This window comes from Pseudorca crassidens, chromosome 21 (assembly GCF_039906515.1).
Source record: "Pseudorca crassidens isolate mPseCra1 chromosome 21, mPseCra1.hap1, whole genome shotgun sequence".
Classification (NCBI taxonomy): Eukaryota; Metazoa; Chordata; class Mammalia; order Artiodactyla; family Delphinidae; genus Pseudorca; species Pseudorca crassidens.
Genome location: NC_090316.1, coordinates 23,643,958 through 23,662,931, shown reverse-complemented (window position 1 = coordinate 23,662,931; position 18,974 = coordinate 23,643,958). Strand labels below are relative to the sequence as shown.

The 18,974-nt window shown below is 41.9% G+C and overlaps 1 protein-coding gene across 4 annotated transcripts in view; it reads right to left on the bottom strand.

Moving 5' to 3' along the window:
- FAT1 (FAT atypical cadherin 1) overlaps positions 1–18,974 on the bottom strand; it is a 120,468-nt gene that overhangs the window by 94,084 nt on the left and 7,410 nt on the right. For all 4 annotated transcript variants that reach the window (XM_067721513.1, XM_067721514.1, XM_067721515.1 and 1 more), the window contains exon 2: positions 7,730–11,009. In XM_067721513.1, the coding sequence (XP_067577614.1) occupies positions 7,730–10,991 (3,262 nt within the window). In that variant the 5' untranslated portion in view covers positions 10,992–11,009. The remainder of the gene's footprint in view (positions 1–7,729; positions 11,010–18,974) is intronic.

Genomic DNA, 18,974 nt, shown 5'->3' with positions numbered 1-18,974 from the left:
GCCAAGTAAATAAATATTAAAATATATACGCATACAAATATTTCAAAATTCAATGAACAGAGTATATTACCATCTAATTCTACTCAAGAATTACTGTGATGATCTAATGAGACAATAAAAGAGCTTAAAATAGGGTTAGTACACAGTAAGCATTCAATAAATGTTAACTATAATTATATACTGATGGTGATAAATATGAAGAAAGTAAGATAAGCGCACAATATGGCTAAACCAGCACAAATTAGAAAGAAGTCTTAAGAAACTACAGAAATAGCTGGGTAACTTTTAACAAAAAAAAGGAAAAATCAACTGGACTAAATTAAAAAGACCATATTTGGTAGACTTTCTCCAGCATAAAATAAATAGACACGTCTAAAGGTTCTCTTTCAACAGGTCAGTTTACTCAGCTACTTGGAGGACTAGCAATGAAACAGGTTCAATATGATAGAGGATATTCTGAGGGGAGAAAGAGTACTTCAATTGCCAAGGCAAGTTAGTTGATAAGACGGGCCCTTGAAGTATATATGTGAATAGTTTTGACTTTTATCACTGCCGTTAAACTGGATGACTGCCAATTCAACACGTTCAGCCATGTGCCCTTGAACAGCAATCTTCCCAAGTCCATTTATTCCCAGTAACGAACGAAGACATGAAAGACCGTGCTTTGTGGCACTGTGTCCTGTACGGTGAGAATGCACTATTTACAGCAACATGGTTTGGTGTTTTAAAAACTACGTACCATGAAGGTAGCTGCAAATAAAGGAGTACACAAAATACAAACTAACAGATAATAAATACTTGACAAACCCAGACTTATGAACTAAAACAATCCAGAGTCAAAACAACAGGAACTAAATGGTTAAGAAAAAAATCCAACATGGACAAACAACTAAAGTTTAAGATCTACTCAATTTTCATAATTGGGCAAGGCAGGCAATACAGAAAGAACAGACTAGAGGTTAATGGGGTATTAAATCTCTATACACATACGCCTCTCATCAAGGTATGAACACTCAACTCTTCAACACTCTTAGAACATAAAGATGGTTCCCTGCCAAGAGGGTTGAGAAGGAGAACAGGTTCACTAAGGCTTTCATGCCACACATCACATGGTGGCGAGGACAATGGCTGAGGCCAAGGCATCGAGGACGACAATGCAAGACAACAGCTACGAGGAACTCCATGCAAAGAAGAAGTGCGGGTTAAGCCGGCTTCAGCTACTGTGTGCATTAAACTGGTTTCAAAGGTTAGCCAGGACCCTAACAACCACCTAAAACAAGGTTTCCAGGAAAAGAGGCTTCAACTAACATCCAGTACAGTTCACACAGGCAGTATTTTTATTCATGAGAAGGTCATACTTTCACAACTGAAAACACAGGTGAGACACCTGTCCATCTCCACTAGACATGGAAGCTCACCATGTTACTCAACATGATTCACCCGCTACTAATCAGTTCAGTGCAATAATCTCAAATTGTTTAAGCGCCACCACTCTGTAACGCTAAAATCCTGTTCTGCTAAATGTGCCAAAGAGCAATCCATCGTTCTGAGGAAACAATGGAGGAGGAAGGTTCTTAGAGTCAATGCTCCTTCAAGACCAAGCCTCAAATTCAGGATTGAAGGGTCCAGCCCAGCCCAGCCCAGCCCACCCCCACTCAGCCCAGAATCCCACTCAACTTTAAATGGGCTCCCTTGGGGCATCTCAAGACCACTCACTCTTGAGTAAGAGGCAGTCCCATGCAGTGTTTGCATGCACACGCTCCCTAGTTCTGCCACTTAGTACTCAAGTGGTTTTAGGCAACTTATTTAACCTGTGAACGTTTCCTCATCGGTAACATAGGGACAACAGGAACTATCTGGTACTTGTGAGGATTAAATAAACTAATACATATAGAGTGCTTCGACCAGCACTGGTTGTGACACTCAATAAGTCTCTGTGGTTTGTTATTACAGTGACGCCCCTCATCGTTACTGTCATTATCGCCGAAAGCATGCAGCCAGAGAGCATACTTCAAGTTGTTTCCACCGCATCCCCCCCCAGGTTCTGGCCCTCACACATCATTTAGGATTGTATCGGGGCACTGCATGCCTTCACCACATGCTGCTAAACAACGTAACACCACCTGGAATCACAGGGCTTTATATCCCCACCCCTCTTCCAGCCACACTCACTCGGTACTTTAAGCATCAACTCATTAAATATCATACAAATAACTAAAGAGAAGCTGATCCTCTGTTTCCTCTTAAAACAAAATGAAATTTCCTTAGGATTTCTAATAAGATCCTATTTTCACCTTAAAATCCTCCTGCTTCAAAGGAGGGTCCCTTCCCCAGTGGGATTATTACCACGCCCTCCCTGCCCTGACTCAGATTCACAGATTCTGTACTTTCAGACACAGCAACAGCACACTATCATCACATAATTTCTGCCAAAGCCCGATTTTTCAATCTCACTGTTGGCTAGGAAATCAGTTTCTTTTCTCTTCAACTTTCTGAGGAGGAGAACAAAAAGAACGAACAGGACAGCAGCTGTGGCCACTTAAGGGAGGAGATGGCAACACAAAAGCTCTTTCATCAGCAAATTTCTTCACTCCCTAACGGGCCTCCCACCAGTATCTATTTAAGTTCCTGCTGCCCGGAATTCTAGACCCAGTTCCTGGTCCCACCACACTAGACCACACTTCTAGCGGCCACCCAGCTCTCAGCCACTCTTACAGACTTTTGGGTCATGATGCTTGAGCCCATTAAGAGCCTTTCTCTACATTCCACTTTCTGTCATGAGTGAAGTGGCCCTAGGAAAAAACATAGGTCCCTGACTGTATGCAGAATATCCTACTTTAAGTTGGGAAAAGGTTTTTTAAACTTGAGTGAATAACTAAAATAATAATTAAATACTCAGAGTTCTGCCAAACCAGACAGAATCCCCAGAAACATTTTCCCTCTCACTGAAGTCAACAATAAGGTTAGTCTGGACTGGAATTCCCTTCTGTTCCCATTAAACAGACTCATTCCTCCTGCATCCCATAAGGCAGGCCAGGAGCCAGTCTCCAAACGGGTGATCCAGGAATGGTGCAATAACGCTCCCCTGTAATGAGAATGTAGCCAGGTTCTCTCAAGGAAAATGTAGTCCTTATTCTCCCTCCCATATTTCATGAACAGTGATTTATCTTGTTGCAACAGCTGTACTTCCATATTAATTCATTCCAAGTCTTTTCATCAAAATGTAAATTTCAATCCTGAAAGCAGGATTGGGAGTCTAAGAGTAACACACCACTAATAAGTTCAGAAATTAGCTTTTATCTTAGTGAAATACTTGGTCTCCCCGAATATGTAGTCACAACGGGAAAACACTCCAGCTTGGCTGCACTACAACAGCCAAACTGAACCAAAGTACTCCACGCAGAAGGGAAAACATACCTAAAAGACATCCCATTACAATACAGACACAGGTGCAACAGAGCTGAACTAATAAACACTGCTTCAATACAAGGTCCTATTAAAAAATGAAAAGAAACTTTTGGCCAAGCATTTTGCTGGGTTGTTTTTTTTTTTTTTGCGGTACACGGGCCTCTCACTGTCGTGGCCTCTTCCGTTGTGGAGCGCAGGCTCAGCGGCCATGGCTCACGGGCGCAGCCGCTCCACGGCATGTGGGATCTTCCCGGACCGGGGCACGAACCCGTGTCCCCTACATCGGCAGGCGGACTCTCAACCACTGCGCCACCAGGGAAGCCCAGCATTTTGCTAGTTTTAAAAATTATCCTTAGTTTTAAAAATTAGCAAAAACCCGCAACGTTTTACTTGGTGCTCAAGGAGTAATTAACTTGGATGGGTCCTCATCATTATTCCACAGATCTCCAGGAGGAAGCCCCAAGATTCCACTCTGCTCAACTCTGAAGCTTACAACAAGGCAACCAGGAATGTACTGGAAGTGAGAATGGGGTGAACGCTGAGCAGTATAAAGTCAGGAAAATAAAAACCTAAATGTGAAATTACACATGCTTCCAAGATACGTACTCCACTAACATTTCTGTTAAACCTGCTTTACAACCCTCACTGTAGATTTTAAGGAGACAAAAAGGGAAGAATCTTAATTAGAGCACTGGAGATTGGCTCTCTAACAAGACTGACTTTCCAAATAGTGTTTCACCTAACACTCAACCTTTCCAAACCTCAAATGGACAAGCAATCGTGTGGGCTTGGATTTATCAGAACAGTTAACTAACAGCCAGCAGCCTCTCCAGGAAAAGCATATGACACAGTGAGAGATTATCTGATGAGTCAAATGACTGTCACCCCCATACTGCAAGTACGTGTGGCCTCCCTGCAAAGCCAATTAGCAAAAGATGCACAAAATTCAGTTGACAGGGCTGTTCATCCAACTACATATTTTAGGTAGTCCATAGAATTTCCATTTCCAAAGAAAACAACTTGTCAGGGGATGTTTCAAATTTAAGTAGGCTTTTTTTTTTTTTTAAAGAAAAAGGAGGATCTTAAAAATAATAAGAACTAAATTCAGATAGCTGAATATATCCTCTGTTCTATGAGAAGCATACAAATGATATGCGTATGTGACAATGTTGAAATAGGTAAAACACCACAAAAACTCGGTTATATTATTCAACCAACACTACAGAGTTTAAAGTTAAGTCAAAGGCAGGAAGCAAACAGACCATGAGATGGGCAGGTTCGTGGGCTCCACACCCACAGCAGCTCTGTACAGGCCCACAGACATCAACCCCATACGAAACGTATCCCTAGAGGAGAAAGGAGGCTCAGCAGAAACAGGCAAGGAGCAGAGACTGAAGTTCTTGAAAGGTGCTAATGAACCCAAACTGGGCCAGGCCAACTCCAAATCACACCGGAGTTTTACTGCTGTGTCCTACGGGGTGCCCAATGGTGTCCCTGAACTGCCCCTACGTTTCTTCATCTGACAGGAACCTCTCCACACTTCCCACCTGCCTTCAAAATCAGTGAGACAAACCCCACATGAAAAATTAGCACATCTAATTTTAGTATTTCTGCTGCACAAACATACCGACTTTTCATGAAAGAATTCTATACTATGATACCAAGTGCCTTGCCGGGGGTCTCTGGAAAATAACTTGGGCTGATAATTCTGCTGCCAAAAAGAAAATATCTTGCAATGTATAAATATTATTACATCACCTTCATTCAATTTCAAAAAGCACACAAACATAAATCTGCCGCGTGCTATGTATTTTCCTCTGTAAAGCAAGGACTGCGCAATAGATGATACCTAGAAATTGCCAATTTTTCTCTCACCTTTAAATCTCAATCTTTATACCAATGCGTAACAGTTCCTACCCCACTGCCCATAATCCCAACTCATCCCCTGGCCTCTAAGTTACCACTGGAAAAGTCTGGCACTGCCGTTCAGCTTGAAAACTACTATAAATTATATATTTCAGAATAAATACTGCCTTGTTCAGTTGGTTGGTTACCCCACCTCCCTTGATAGTAAGAATATCCCAGTCTCTTAAATTTATAGACGAAAAGTATTAGTTTCTAAATAGGTCTTTAAAAAGCAACAATAAAAAATACTCTTCTCACTTGAAAGAAAAAATCCAAAAGGCTGTGCTCATATAATTTAAGACATCAAGGAAATGTAAATTAAGATTTTGTTTCTATTTTCTGTCTGAACTTTAACTTCCAACAGTTCTCTTCACAGGCTTTCAAACCCACCTTGGAAAAGAAAAAAATAGGAAAAATTGTCCTTATGAAATTCACAAAAACACTTCATAGTTTCAGCTTCAGTTACTAAATCCTGGGTATTTTTCTATGTTGCCATTGTACCTGCAAACTAATTCATATCAGAGAGTATGAAAAGAAAAAAGATCCATTCTACTCTTCAGATGGGTGATTACTAACTGCTGCTGGTGATGCTATTTTCTCTTGAATTGAACCATTACAGGTATTTCAGATTAGTAGCATGTAACCTGCAGATCTGTACCACATGCTAGTGGTATATAATTCACTAGAAAAAGAACCCCCTGAATAAACAAAAACACATTAAAAATTGTATAGTCTCTAAAATCACTTATTTCTAGGACAATAATTATTTTTCATGTGCTATACACCTATTAGATATGGGAGTATTGACTGAAGAACTTATTTGTGGTTATTACTGAATAAAAACTTAAAGGTTTAATGTAATTAGAAAAATACCCCTTTTAGAATGCACATATTCATAAAGGAAACATCAATGAGATTAATAAACAAACTGAACCCCACCTATGGCTGATTACTGCTGCGATTCCCAGTTTCCTTCTATTTCCACTAGCATTCTCAGAAAGCAGAACATTCAAAGCGAAAATAATCATTAATTTACTCATTCAGTCTTTAACCATTTAATGAGCAGCTTCTACACGCCAGGCACTTTTTGCTAGGTGCTGAGGACAGAAAATACATGAGCTAAAAGCCCATCCTTAAAGGTGGTTCTGGGCTGAACTGTGTCCCGCCAAGATTCATGTGCTGAAGTTCTAAATTCCCAGTACCTCAAAACATGACCGTACTTGGAGACAGGGCCTTAAAAGAGAGAAAGCAGTTAAAATGAGGTCATTAGGGAGTGGTCCCCTATGACTGGTATCCTTATAAGAAGAGATGAGGACACAAACATACAGAGGGAAGATCATGTGATGTCACAGGGGGAAGATGGCCAACTACAAGCCAAGGAGAGAGGACTCAGAAGAAACCTACTCTGCCTTGGTCTTTGACTTCTAACCTCCAGAATTGGGAGAAAATAAATTTCTCTTGTTTAAGCCACCCAGTCTGTGGCAGACCTTTGTTACAGCTGCCCCAGCAAACTAATACCACAGCTCACGCCCCATCAAAGGAGACTGATATATAACTATAAACTCTGTGAAAGGCAGCTAAATTTGAGATATGTACAAAATGTAAAAAAAAAAAATACACACTCTAGCATAAATTGGCTATCCTGGATGTTCTGGTTTTTAGGACCTTATTCTAGGGGAAAGAATATCGTAACAGAGCATTGTTACCATTTCCAAGAGACATTAAATAGACTCTAACACATGTTGTTTCACTTTATGCCCACATAAATCTTACAGTAATTTTGAGTGTCCCCATCTTAAAGATGGAGAAAGTCAGTTTTAAAAAGGTAATCAACTTGTCCAGACCACCAAATTAACAACTGAAAAAGCCAAAATTCAAAGCCAGGTCCCCTCAGTTTGACATTCTACAGCCTACATTTGCCTTTCAAACAAAACCCCAAGAAGGTACTAAGTCAAGCAGATCACAGCATGAAGTTTTAGAACAGAGTCTTCTCTCTGTGCACTGCCTAATTTGCAGGTGTGCACGAATGTCTGAATAGCATGCTAGGTAGTGGAGTAGTCTTTTAAGTCTGCAACCTTACTAGCTGGAAAAACTCTGGAAGGGCCTCTCAAAGTTACAGCAAAACCATAAGCATGCTTCTGATAATATACAGAACAAACCTGTATATTATCAGTGGTAATGATTTCAATTTTTCTGATTTTTTTCCTACTCATTTTATGCCAACTCATTCAGGTTCCTCTAGTTCCATCCTCATGGCTTACTATACAAAGACATGTGCAACAGGACAAAAAGTATGGACATGCACTGCGCCCTACCAGAAGCCAACGGGGAATTGTGAAGGAGCCAGCACAGGGCATATTTACTTTAGAAAAAAATGAAAGGGAAGAGCAAACCACAGTAATAAAAACACACCTACCTGTTTCTTCATCTATTTTGAAAACACCAACACCAGAACCATCTCGAATGGAATAGTGGATCTCCCCATCTCTTCCTGTGTCCTCATCATGAGCTGATACCTTCATCACTGATGAACCAACAGGGACATTTTCTTTCACTACACCCTTTTCCACAAAACTAGGAAACACTGGTGGGTGTAAGTTCTCATTCACATCGATGACTTCAACTTCAATGTAGCAAGTGGAAGACAGAGAAATGGGTTTCCCTTTGTCTTTGGCCCTCACAGTGAGATTATACACTTGCTTCTTCTCAAAGTCCAACTGCTGTACGATTCTAACTGCTCCACTGAGCTTATCCACATCAAAGTTTCCTTCTCCGTGGTCCATAAGACTGTACCTCACCTGACTAGACTGACTTAAATCAGGATCATAGGTCTCTAACCACATGATTATGGTTCCTTCTGGAAGGTCCTCTCGAACTTTCACACGGTAATTAGGGGGAATAAACTTGGGTGGGTTGTCATTAACATCCTCTAATGATACCTTCAGAAGCACCGTGGAAAGCAGCTGCGGTTCTTCTCTGGCTTGATCCCTGGCTTCAATCTTTACGTAATGCACGTGCTGTTCTTCACGATCCAAGGGGTTCACGATTTTAACCACTCCAGTCGTGCTGTCAATTGAAAATTTATCTGTGTCTGTAAGAATAGAGTACGTCACATGTCCATTGGGCCCCAGATCTTTATCTGTGGCTTCAACCTGGATGATTTCACTATTTATCTCTTTGTCTTCACTCACTTCAACGAAATAGTTCTCCTGTAAAAACTCAGGTGGGTTATCATTGGCATCCAGAACTCTGATCTCCAGAAGACGCCAAGCAGCCTTCTGTGGCAGACCGAGGTCAGACACCGTAACATTCAGGGTATATCTGTCTGTTGTTTCACGGTCAAGCGGAGATAAAATTTTGAGCATTCCTGTTTCCATGTCAATAATGAAGCAACTATCCTCATTTCCTCCAGAAATAGCATAGACCAGTTTTCCATTGAAGCCAGTGTCCAGGTCAGTAGCATTCATGAAAATTATGCTGGAACCCACAGGATGATTTTCCTTCACCTCAATACCAGCTGGAAGAGTACTTCTAAACTGTGGTGTGTGAGCATTGACAGAGTGAGAATCAAAGAAGACATCCTCAACCTCTCCCTGACTGTGTAACTTATTGGCCTGCAGGAGTTTCTCTGCCAGCATCCTGGCCACACCAGTCTCCTCGCAGTGCAAGTTTACTGGCTTGCGAAGGGCAGCCACAGTTATGTTGATATATAATGGTGTGGCAAAATTCTCTCCATCTGTAGCTGTAATTCTCAGACTGTGAAATGACACCTTTGCCCCTAAACCATTCATGAGTGATTGCTTTAATGACAATACCCCGGAGCTGGGGTTTAAGCTGAACAAATCCAGTTCATTCCCAGCTTCAGTCTGATACCGCACCAACTGCAGTTCATCCGCGTCAATGGCAGAAACAGTGGTTATCTGCTCCCCTACACCTAGGTCCCTGGGAATTGTTCCTTCACAGTTTATCTTCTCAAACAGGGGTGTGTTGTCATTCAAGTTATTGAGAGTGAGGGTGGCAAGGATTTCAACCTCCCGGCGGTACGGCAAGCCCCAGTCTGATGCCCGAATCCTCAGAGTATAAACCCGTGGCATCAGCTCGTAGTCCAAGTTCTCTGAAGTACTCACAGCACCGGTGAAATGGTTAATCACAAACGGCACGTGATTCAAATTTGCAATGCTGTAAGTCACATACCCGTTCTCACCCTCATCAGGGTCCACAGCACTCACACTCATCACCGTAGTACCAATGGGCACGTTCTCGTCAAAAGATGCTTTGTAGGCTGTCTGGGTATATTCAGGGGGATGGCTATTTGCACTCAAGACTTTAACCAAGACTTTGGTCGAGGCTTTTCTGTCACTTGTTGTTACTTCAAGTTCAAAATGGGAGGCCTGCTGTCTTTTAATTGGTTCTAAAATGGAAATGAGACCAGTGTTGTGATTTAAACTGAATTTAGCTTTTCCAGGTGTACTTTTAAAAACATACTTCAAATGCGAATAGCTAGGTGTGGCTTTCACCATGACCACGGGTGTGCTGGGAGGAGCAAATTCACTTATTTCTGCTCTGTAAACCTCCTTTTCAAACTTGACTGGCCCAGCTTTGAACCGTGGTGAAGTCACCTGAATTACTTTTACAGAAGAGAACTGGGGAGGACTTCCTTTATCTTTCGTCTGTAGTGTCAGGTTGTAGCCGAAAGGATGACTGTCCCAATCAATGTCACCGACTGCTTTGAGTTTATACTCTTTGCTCCCTGGAGAGGTTCTCACTGTTCTAAACTGCTGAAGGAGGTCTCCTGCCACAATGCTTAAAGAAGCGACTTCCCCATTGGCACCCTGATCGCAGTCATCCACGGTTATGATGGCATACGTTGGGTCCTTCTCCAATTCCGATGGTGATAACGTCACTGCTGTTATCACAGGAGCACACTCGTTGGCCTGCTCTACGTGAACTGTCAGCTTAGCCATGCTGCTGATACCACTGCTCCCGTACAATTTCATGCCACGGTCCACAGCAAGAATTTCCATCTCATAGAACTTGGTCTCTGTGTAGTCAAGTCTACCAGTTAAAACTATGGTGCCACTGGTGGGGTGGATAGCAAACATGTCTGTTCGGTCTTTAAAACTGTAGTAAAATTCTCCATTGGTGCCTATGTCTGCATCCGTGGCACTGACTCTTGCAATACTGGTCCTCAGGGCTGTGTTTTCAGGTAAAGAAACACTATACGAGGTGGGTGAGAATAATGGCCTCAAGTCATTTGTATCCAGCACTTGTACCCTGACCTTTGTTCGTGCTTCCACATTGGTATTTTTTTCAACTGCTTTGACTATCAATGTGTAATGGTCTTTCACTTCTCTATTAAGAATAGCTGTATTTCCTCCTTTGGTCCTTATTCTCAGAAAGCAAAAGTCTCCAAGAATGTACTCTTCAGCTTTGAATAGGTTTTCATTGTCTCCTGAGACAATTTTGTACCTTAACTCCCACAATGGATTTGTAATGTAAATACCCATCTTTACGGGATGCCCAACATAGGTCTTCGCTGCAGAATTTTCATGCACTGTGACATTGTACTGGAAATGTGTGAACTGTACAGGAGTTTGTTCAAGTGCTTGGCTTCCATCACTGTCTCCAAAATGCTGGAGGAGGAGCAAAAGCAGAAGCGAGGCCAAATGCCTCCCCATCGCTTAACTCCCAGGAACCTGCAACAGAAGAAAATAAGAATCATTGCTTCAGGGAAATAAAACAAACAAAAAGTGTACTTTTTTTTAAGGTTTTAGACCTCACTTTTTTTTTTTTTTTGCGGTACGCGGGCGTCTCACTGCCGTGGCCTCTCCCGTTGCAGAGCACAGGCTCCGAACACGCAGGCTCAGCGGCCATGGCTCACGGGCCCAGCCGCTCCGCGGCATCTGGGATCTTCCCGGACCGGGGCACGAACCCGTGTCCCCTGCATCGGCACGCGGACTCTCAACCACTGTGCCACCAGGGAAGCCCAGACCTCACATTTTAATAAAGTATTTTCCATCTATACAGAATATGAACAAATGCAATAGTTTTCCAATATAAGTATCAATACTGCTAATATTTCTAGAATTACTAAGTTTAAGAACAATTTTTTTTATTTTAATGACTCAAAGAATCCTAAAGAGCATCAAATGAAGGTCTTCCAGCTGCAACAACTACATTGTATTCCTGCACTTCAACCTTCAAGGCAAGTATAAGCCACTGCTAAAAAAGGGAGTGAACATTGTTTCCATTTACTTGTATATAATAAATGAAGTGCTCGAACGCTCACAGACTTGATGCTACTACAGTATCCTGAGCATGGGACGCTTCGGACAGCTAACAACCAAAAAAACTCTCAACAGTGGTTTTATATAACCTCCCATAATGATAGCTTGTAATCTCATCTAGAAATTTATCCTGAAATTATATTATTTCTTTATAAGAATGATTAAGTTGACTCCCTACATAATATAAGGGTTTACTGTCTCATTTAGCACTGTATTAACTATTTAAAGGTATTAAAATAAATATATCACCAAGTTTAATACTGAAGTCATTTCTGAACCAACAAACTGAGCCCCAGTCAGTTTACAAAAGGCAAGAGCTTGATGTCAAACAGAACTTGCCCTCCCTAAACCAGGGACACAAATCTTGGCAACATCACTGCTGTATCACCACTGCTGCCAACAGCCAGTGCACAGAGGGTCCGCTGTCTTCGGGGTACTGAACAACCCATCACCCAAACACAAGACACACACGCACAAAGCTAAATCATCTAAGCAAACATGCGTAGAGGGGCCCAATCAACGCAGCAAGGTGGAAGGCACTGCAGGGAGGTCCAAGGGTGAGGTGGGCGGAAAGAGGACATGTGAGAAAGGGGTACCCTGAACCAGTGGGAAGGCAGGCAGTTCACTGGGCTGAGGCCTGGCGGGGGAGGACAATTGCTTTCAGAGCAGCTGTTCCCCTAAATGCCAACGTAATTCACCTCGTAAATGAACGGAGCTTCACAAACGTCCGAGAATGGTCAGAAGAGGACAGCGCTGCAGCCCTGGCAAAGGACCCCTCAGATGAATATTCGGGAAACGGGACTGCTCCCCAAGGTAAGAGAAACAGCAGACTGAAGGGCTGGCCAAACAGCCAGGGGAAATTAGCATGGCAACTTTAATTTATAGTATCTTAACTCAGCCAACTGCCAACTTTGCCCCATTAATCATTTCATTAAGGAAAAAAAGAAAAAACCTGATATGCTGAAGGCAATGAGAAGCTTAATTGGTACTGAATCCTGTCCAAGTCGGGCACCCTAACTTGTGCTTTAGCAACCATGATTTCTCAGCAGATGAAGTCAGAAAATGAAACAGAATTTTTGGCCTCTAGAACAACAATTAAGATTTAAACAGAATAAGAAGACAATCTTTTCCCAAAACTATCTCTTAATTTGGTCAACAGTTTTAATACTCAGGGAAATTTGAGGATTATGTAACAAACCGATAATTTTATCAAAACAAGTGAAAACTGATTCATGATTGAATTCAACCTACAGGTATTAAGAACCTGCTAGCAGACAGACTGTGCTAGGTACATGGAGTTAAAGACTATTTTAAAAGGCAAAGATCCTGGTACTGAAGCATTTACAAACCAGGGATAAAACGCAAAGAAAATGTCTTAAAGAAGCATTGAAAAGATGATGTTGCACAAGCACTTTCTGTTTTAGGAAACATAATGTTACTAGTATCCAGTTTACAACAAAGTATTAAACCAGGATTCTATTGCAAGCAATTAAAATATTTTTGCTTAATTCTACATATAAAATATAATGCAGTAATTAAAAAAATAAGACAGCACTCTATACACTGACATGTAAAGATGTCCAGATACATTAAGTGGAAAAACTAAACTGATCCCATTTATGTTTGCAAAAAGGGAGGGGAGATAAATTATATGCATAGTTCATGGATGTGCTTAAAAATGAACCAAAAAATTCTGGACAGATAAGAAGTAAACTGTTAATGGTGGTAACTTCTGAAGGACAGGCAGCTGGGGGAATGTTCACATTTTCACTTTTCTCTACTATTTGAATTTTTAGTATATATATATATGTTATCTTTATCATTAATTCACTTCTTTAGTCATTTGATTCATTCATCTCCCATTTAATGAGAGCCTACCACAGGTCAGGAACAGTTCTACATGCTGGGAATACAAAAGTGAACCAAACTACTAACAAATCCTCATGGAAGATACATTTCCTGGTGAGAGACAAGGAAACAAAGAGTCTATCAGATGCTGATGATTAGTGCTAAGGAGAAAAATAAAGCAGAAAGAAATGGAGACTGCAGCCAGAAACATGGAGGGAAAGAGAGGCCCCGAAAAAGGACAAGAGTTTCTCAATGTCAAAACTATTGACATTTGGGGCAGATGATTCTTGGCCGGGGGACGGGGTGTGTACGCTGGAGAGCTGTCCTAGGCATCATTTAGTATTATTCCTGGTCTCCACCCAACTAAAGGCCTGCAGCCTCTCTTCCCCCCAGCCCCAACTAAAAATGTCTCCAGACAGTACAAATGGCCCCTGAAGCTCAGTCATCTCCAGTAGAGAAGTACTAGTTAGAGGCGCCACAAGGAGAAAGACCGTGGTGGCCTGGCACAGTGGGTGAGCGGAGAGCAATAAAGGAGATCCTTTTTTAGATAAGCTTTTCATTTTAAAATTATTCTAGAGTTTCAGAAAAATTACAAAGACAGTTTCCCCTACTGTTAACATCTCACCTTACTATGGTACATTTGTCACAACTAATGAAATAATATAGATACACTGTAATTCACTAAGTCCCAATGCCCTTTTCCCGTCCCAGGATACCAGCCAAGACAACCGCATTACATTCAGTCATCGTATTCTCTTAGGCTCCTCTGGACTGTAACAGTTTCTCTGATTTGTCTTGTTTTCAATAACCCTGACAGTTTTGAGAAGTACTGGTCAGGTATTTTGCAGAACGTCCCTCCACTGGAATTTGTCTGATGTTTTTCCGCATGATTAGACTGGGGCTATGCGTTGAGGGGAGGAAGAGAACGGGGTAAAGTGCCATTTTCATCACATCACATCGATGCTGATGCTGACCCTGTTCACTGGGCTGAAGCAGCGCTTGTCGGGTTTCTCTGCAGCAGGATACTTGCTGCCCCCTTCCCCTACTGTGCCCTTTGGAAGGAAGTCGCTACGTGCAGTCCACACTTAGGGGTGGAGAGTTATGTTACATAAATCGTTTAGAGTTCTTCTGTAAGGGAGATTTGTCTATTCTCTCCTAATGTCTTTATCATTTGTTTTCATCAGTATGGCCTCATGGATGAAGGGTGCAGGACGTCGGATGTTCCTACAAATAAAACAAGAACAGGGGAGTGACATGCTCGAACCTAAAGTGAAAGAGCTGCTCTGGTACCTGGGTGGACAAGAGAAGGGAGGGCAGCCAGGGCAAAAGCTGGAGGGAGACCAATTAGAAGGTACTGCAACAGCGCGGGTGGGAGACTGCGGTGGCTCAGCCTCAATGGTCCTCGTGGGGGTGGGGAGAAGGGTGACATTTTGGATCTACTCCAGGACCAGCTGATGAACTGGAGGGCAGAGGCGGAAGGGGAGAAAGAGAGAGGCATCAAAGAAGATTCCAGAGGTCACGTGCTGAGCAAGAGCTGAGCGGTCAGGTACAAGAGAGGGAAGCCTGCACTGAGGGAGGAACGGATTTTAGGGAGTATGATCGAGGGTTCAGCTTTAGACATGTTAAGGTAGAAATGCCAAGTAATGACTTCAAGCGAGCAGTTAGATGTGTGGGAAAGGTTCACCGTGGAGTGAGAAACTTGAGAGTTGTGAGAATATGGAAGACGCTACATTTAAAACCACAGAACTAAATGATCACCCACAGAGAGAGCACAGAGACAAGAAACAAAAACCAAGGACAGAGACGTGCTACTCCCCAAGATCTAGAAGACAGAAGACGAGAGGAACCAGCAAGGGAGACAAAGCAGCCACTGGAGCAGAAGCAAGTAACAGTGGTGTGACAATGACAATGGTAAGCAAACCAATCTTTCTGAACATTTGAAGCCTAACATGAGACCTTGAAAATGACCCATTAATACTGGCTGGTGCCATGCTACTCCCACCACCGCTGGTGCCCTGGGCATGCCCTTCACCCCCAGGGCACAAGGAGAAGGCTCAACATGCCAAACCACTGCAGCTGTTCCCTCCCCATGGCATCTCGAGGATCCCTCAGCAGCACCTGCAGCCTTTGCCACCACCCACTTCTCTCTCACAGCTGGATTCCCAAACACCTGGCTCACCCTTCACAACTCACCCACCACGCACGGTTCTTCTCACGGGACACATCACAGCTGGAATAAACTTTTTCGACCACATTCATAACTGAGACCTCTTAAAACCCTGAATTTACTCTGCAAACTTGGCTAACAGAATGCCGTTGTAATTAAATTATTAAATGCAAGTCTTTTGATCAGAAAAAAATTCCACTTTCTAGGAGATCCTGTTAACTTTACAGTAATTTACCCGAGAACTGTGAACTCACGTTTCACCTTAGAATGCCAGAAAAATTATGGCTGTTACTCTATGCAAAACAAACAGTAAAGCAGGGGAAACACACACACACACACACAAATCCTAAAAAGGTACTAATACCATTTCATCTAAAAAAGTACATTATTACCTAGTGCTCACGCTTATGAAAATTAAACTCTAAAAATCATTTTACCCAAAGGCTACACTTTGATATTTAGAGGGTGATCACACTACTTGAACTTACAGTAATCCAGGATTTCTTCTGTGCATTTTCCAAAGTGAAAACAAAGAATGTTTACTTAGTTCAGTCTTTAGGGAAAAGGGCCTCAGGTCCAAAGCTTAAATATCTTTAGTACAGATTTCTGAAACTCCATAAATAAGAGAGAAAGATCATTTTTCTGGTAGAAGTCAGATATTAATATGCTCATGTTCCTTCATTTGCGAGACTTTCATGTAAAGTGTTCCAATCTGTGACCGCACAGGCTTCACACAACAGAACACAGTCCCGTGCTGAGAACACAGCTGCATAAGTTCAAACATTTAGATCTAAAGCTGAAGGTTCGGATGTTTCAGATGCTTGAGACAGGGCGTTAGGTGGGACACTGCGTTACACAATGCATACATTCTGTTAAATGTATGTTTATTATTTAGAGTCGCAACTCTTACACACGCCATTAGTCATTCCAGCTCTCTACCCAAGAGGGAAACAGTATCAGACTCTCCATGCCACATATGATAATAAAAATACACAAAAATATTCAAGTATTTTGTATTTTCCCTCACCATACTCCCATTTTGTATCCACATCAGTGAGAGCGTCACTAGAATTGAACTTATTACTGAAATTTAGAGCTTAATGTTCGGTTTGAATAGCGTCACATTTTAAAAGTACTTTCTAGAGATGTCTAAATCGTGAGGGAGATGACTATGTTTCCAAAGAGAATTGTCACAAAGTTGTTAAAAGACAATATGAAATGTAAATGGCTCCTGCTTTTTAAAAATATTGTATATTAAATAAACGTTTAATGACCTCTAAAATCACTTAACAGGAGTCAAAAAAGAGTACTGTGTCTGTCTTAGAAAGCCTGCTTGTTACTCAGCTATAACCAATTCACAGCTTCCAGGTGACATTTACAACAGAAAAAACCCCTGCATTTCTCTAATAAATTATAATAGCCATAGACAGTACTTTTAAAAGCGTTCATTCTTAACACTGAAAAATTAATGGGTAGATCTTGTTTATTTCTGGGTACATACTAAATCTCTTTAAGCCATCTTAATACATTTTTTCAGTAAAAATGGGGGTGGGTGGCACTATGAACCCAGAATTGAACAGCAGGCTCAGGCTTGGTATCTATCACTTAACTGCTTCTGCTAACTCTGTATGTTGTTAGCTTTGATTGGAGCTGCAGTAAGTCTGATTACTCCAGCAATGACTTAATTTAAATACTGCCTTCAAATGATCAACAACTGATTCCAATTTAACTGAGAACAGTCTTCAAGCTATTCATACTGACAGTACACACTGCAAACCCCTCTCCTCGGCACATAATTCTTTTCCAGAACCTAAAAGCTTCAGCATTAACATGATTTAATCAATTCGAAATAATTTTTTGGAAGTTTTCTTGCCCTTAAGTTAAACAGACTTCCTAATTTTTAAATAGCCTCCGTATAAACTCTAGTATGTAATTTACCTACTCAATGAACCTATAAAACTGGCCTGTGGGTAGTCTGAAGAGGACTGTTTCTAGTTGTTGTTTTATTGTGACATAAAAGACAAGACCAACAAACAAGGGCTATGTGTACATTTCTGGCTAGACTAGGCATCCCTGTGCTAGTCTCTCCTCTTTCAGCGCTCCAAAACATGACCACTCTCCGTTATTACCCATCCCGCCAACCACTTTCTCCTCACCCACACTCCAGGGCAAACTTTGCCCACAGAGAAGCTCAATAAACAGACTGTTTACCCTCTTGTGATATAAGAGCATTTCACCTAATATATTTTTCTCTGCAAATAGAAATCATTTAAATGATGTTTTGGCAGTCATTAATACTGGCCACTCTTCCACTCCCAAAGTAGTACAGTTTTCATTACGGATCAAATTATGATGCTCCCTTTTGTATTTAGGTACAAACCTCGGCCTTTCACTAAATACGGGATCAGGCAAGTGAACGTTCCATGTATAGTAAGTACGTGGAAGTCGTGGTAGAGACTCCCCCCACTTCCTCTCCTTAAAATGTTCTCTTCCCCTCCTCTCTCTTCCTCCCACATCTCCGAGGAGATGCGAACCACCCAAGCTACAAATAAAGACATCCTTGATGCCATAAAACCGTGCCTCTCCTGCAGCTCTTCCCTAAATTGTCCCTCACACTCAAGTGCCCCGCCGCTGCTGCCGCTGCAGCTGCCTTCAGCACTCCACAAATACACACAGGTTCTTTCCCCCTGAAAATAGCTTTCATTCAAACCTGCACTTCCTTCAAGCCAAGAGCCTATTTCTCACCTTCTTATGTTTGCAAAGAGTAGTTTCTCAGTGCTACCTTGACTTCCTTAGAACTCCCTCCACTAAAGACATTGTTGTTTCTACCCTCAACTGTTCCACGTGACCTCAGATCCACCCAGGCAACAGAAGCAGCTTCTTCTGGTGTCAAAGGCTAACGGCAAAATTAATGCCCTTTTCTCAGTACTCATCCTCCCTGACAATCTCCGATTTGACACTACTCACCCTCCTCCCCCATATGTGTCCTTCATACTGTCACAAACTGCCTAAAACAAAGAGGTGATCCATACAGAACGCGTAAAGGATGGACAGCACTAAACTTTCCTGATGCTCTCCAATACCCTTTTATAAGCTACACCAACCCTTTCACTTTTCAGTTCGTCACTACAAATTTCTTTCAACTCTTTTCACACACACACATATTGTTACCCTTAAAGACATCATCCCCTCTGCCCTTATCATAAAGGATCACCGCAGAAGCCTGCATTCCACCCTAACCTCCAACAAGTGCCATGGAACAACTTCCCCCACCCCGGGGATACCTTCAGACTTAAGTTATACAGTGTCTTCAGCCACTTCCCACTGCAAAATAATAGCTATTCCACTGAAAATAGAGT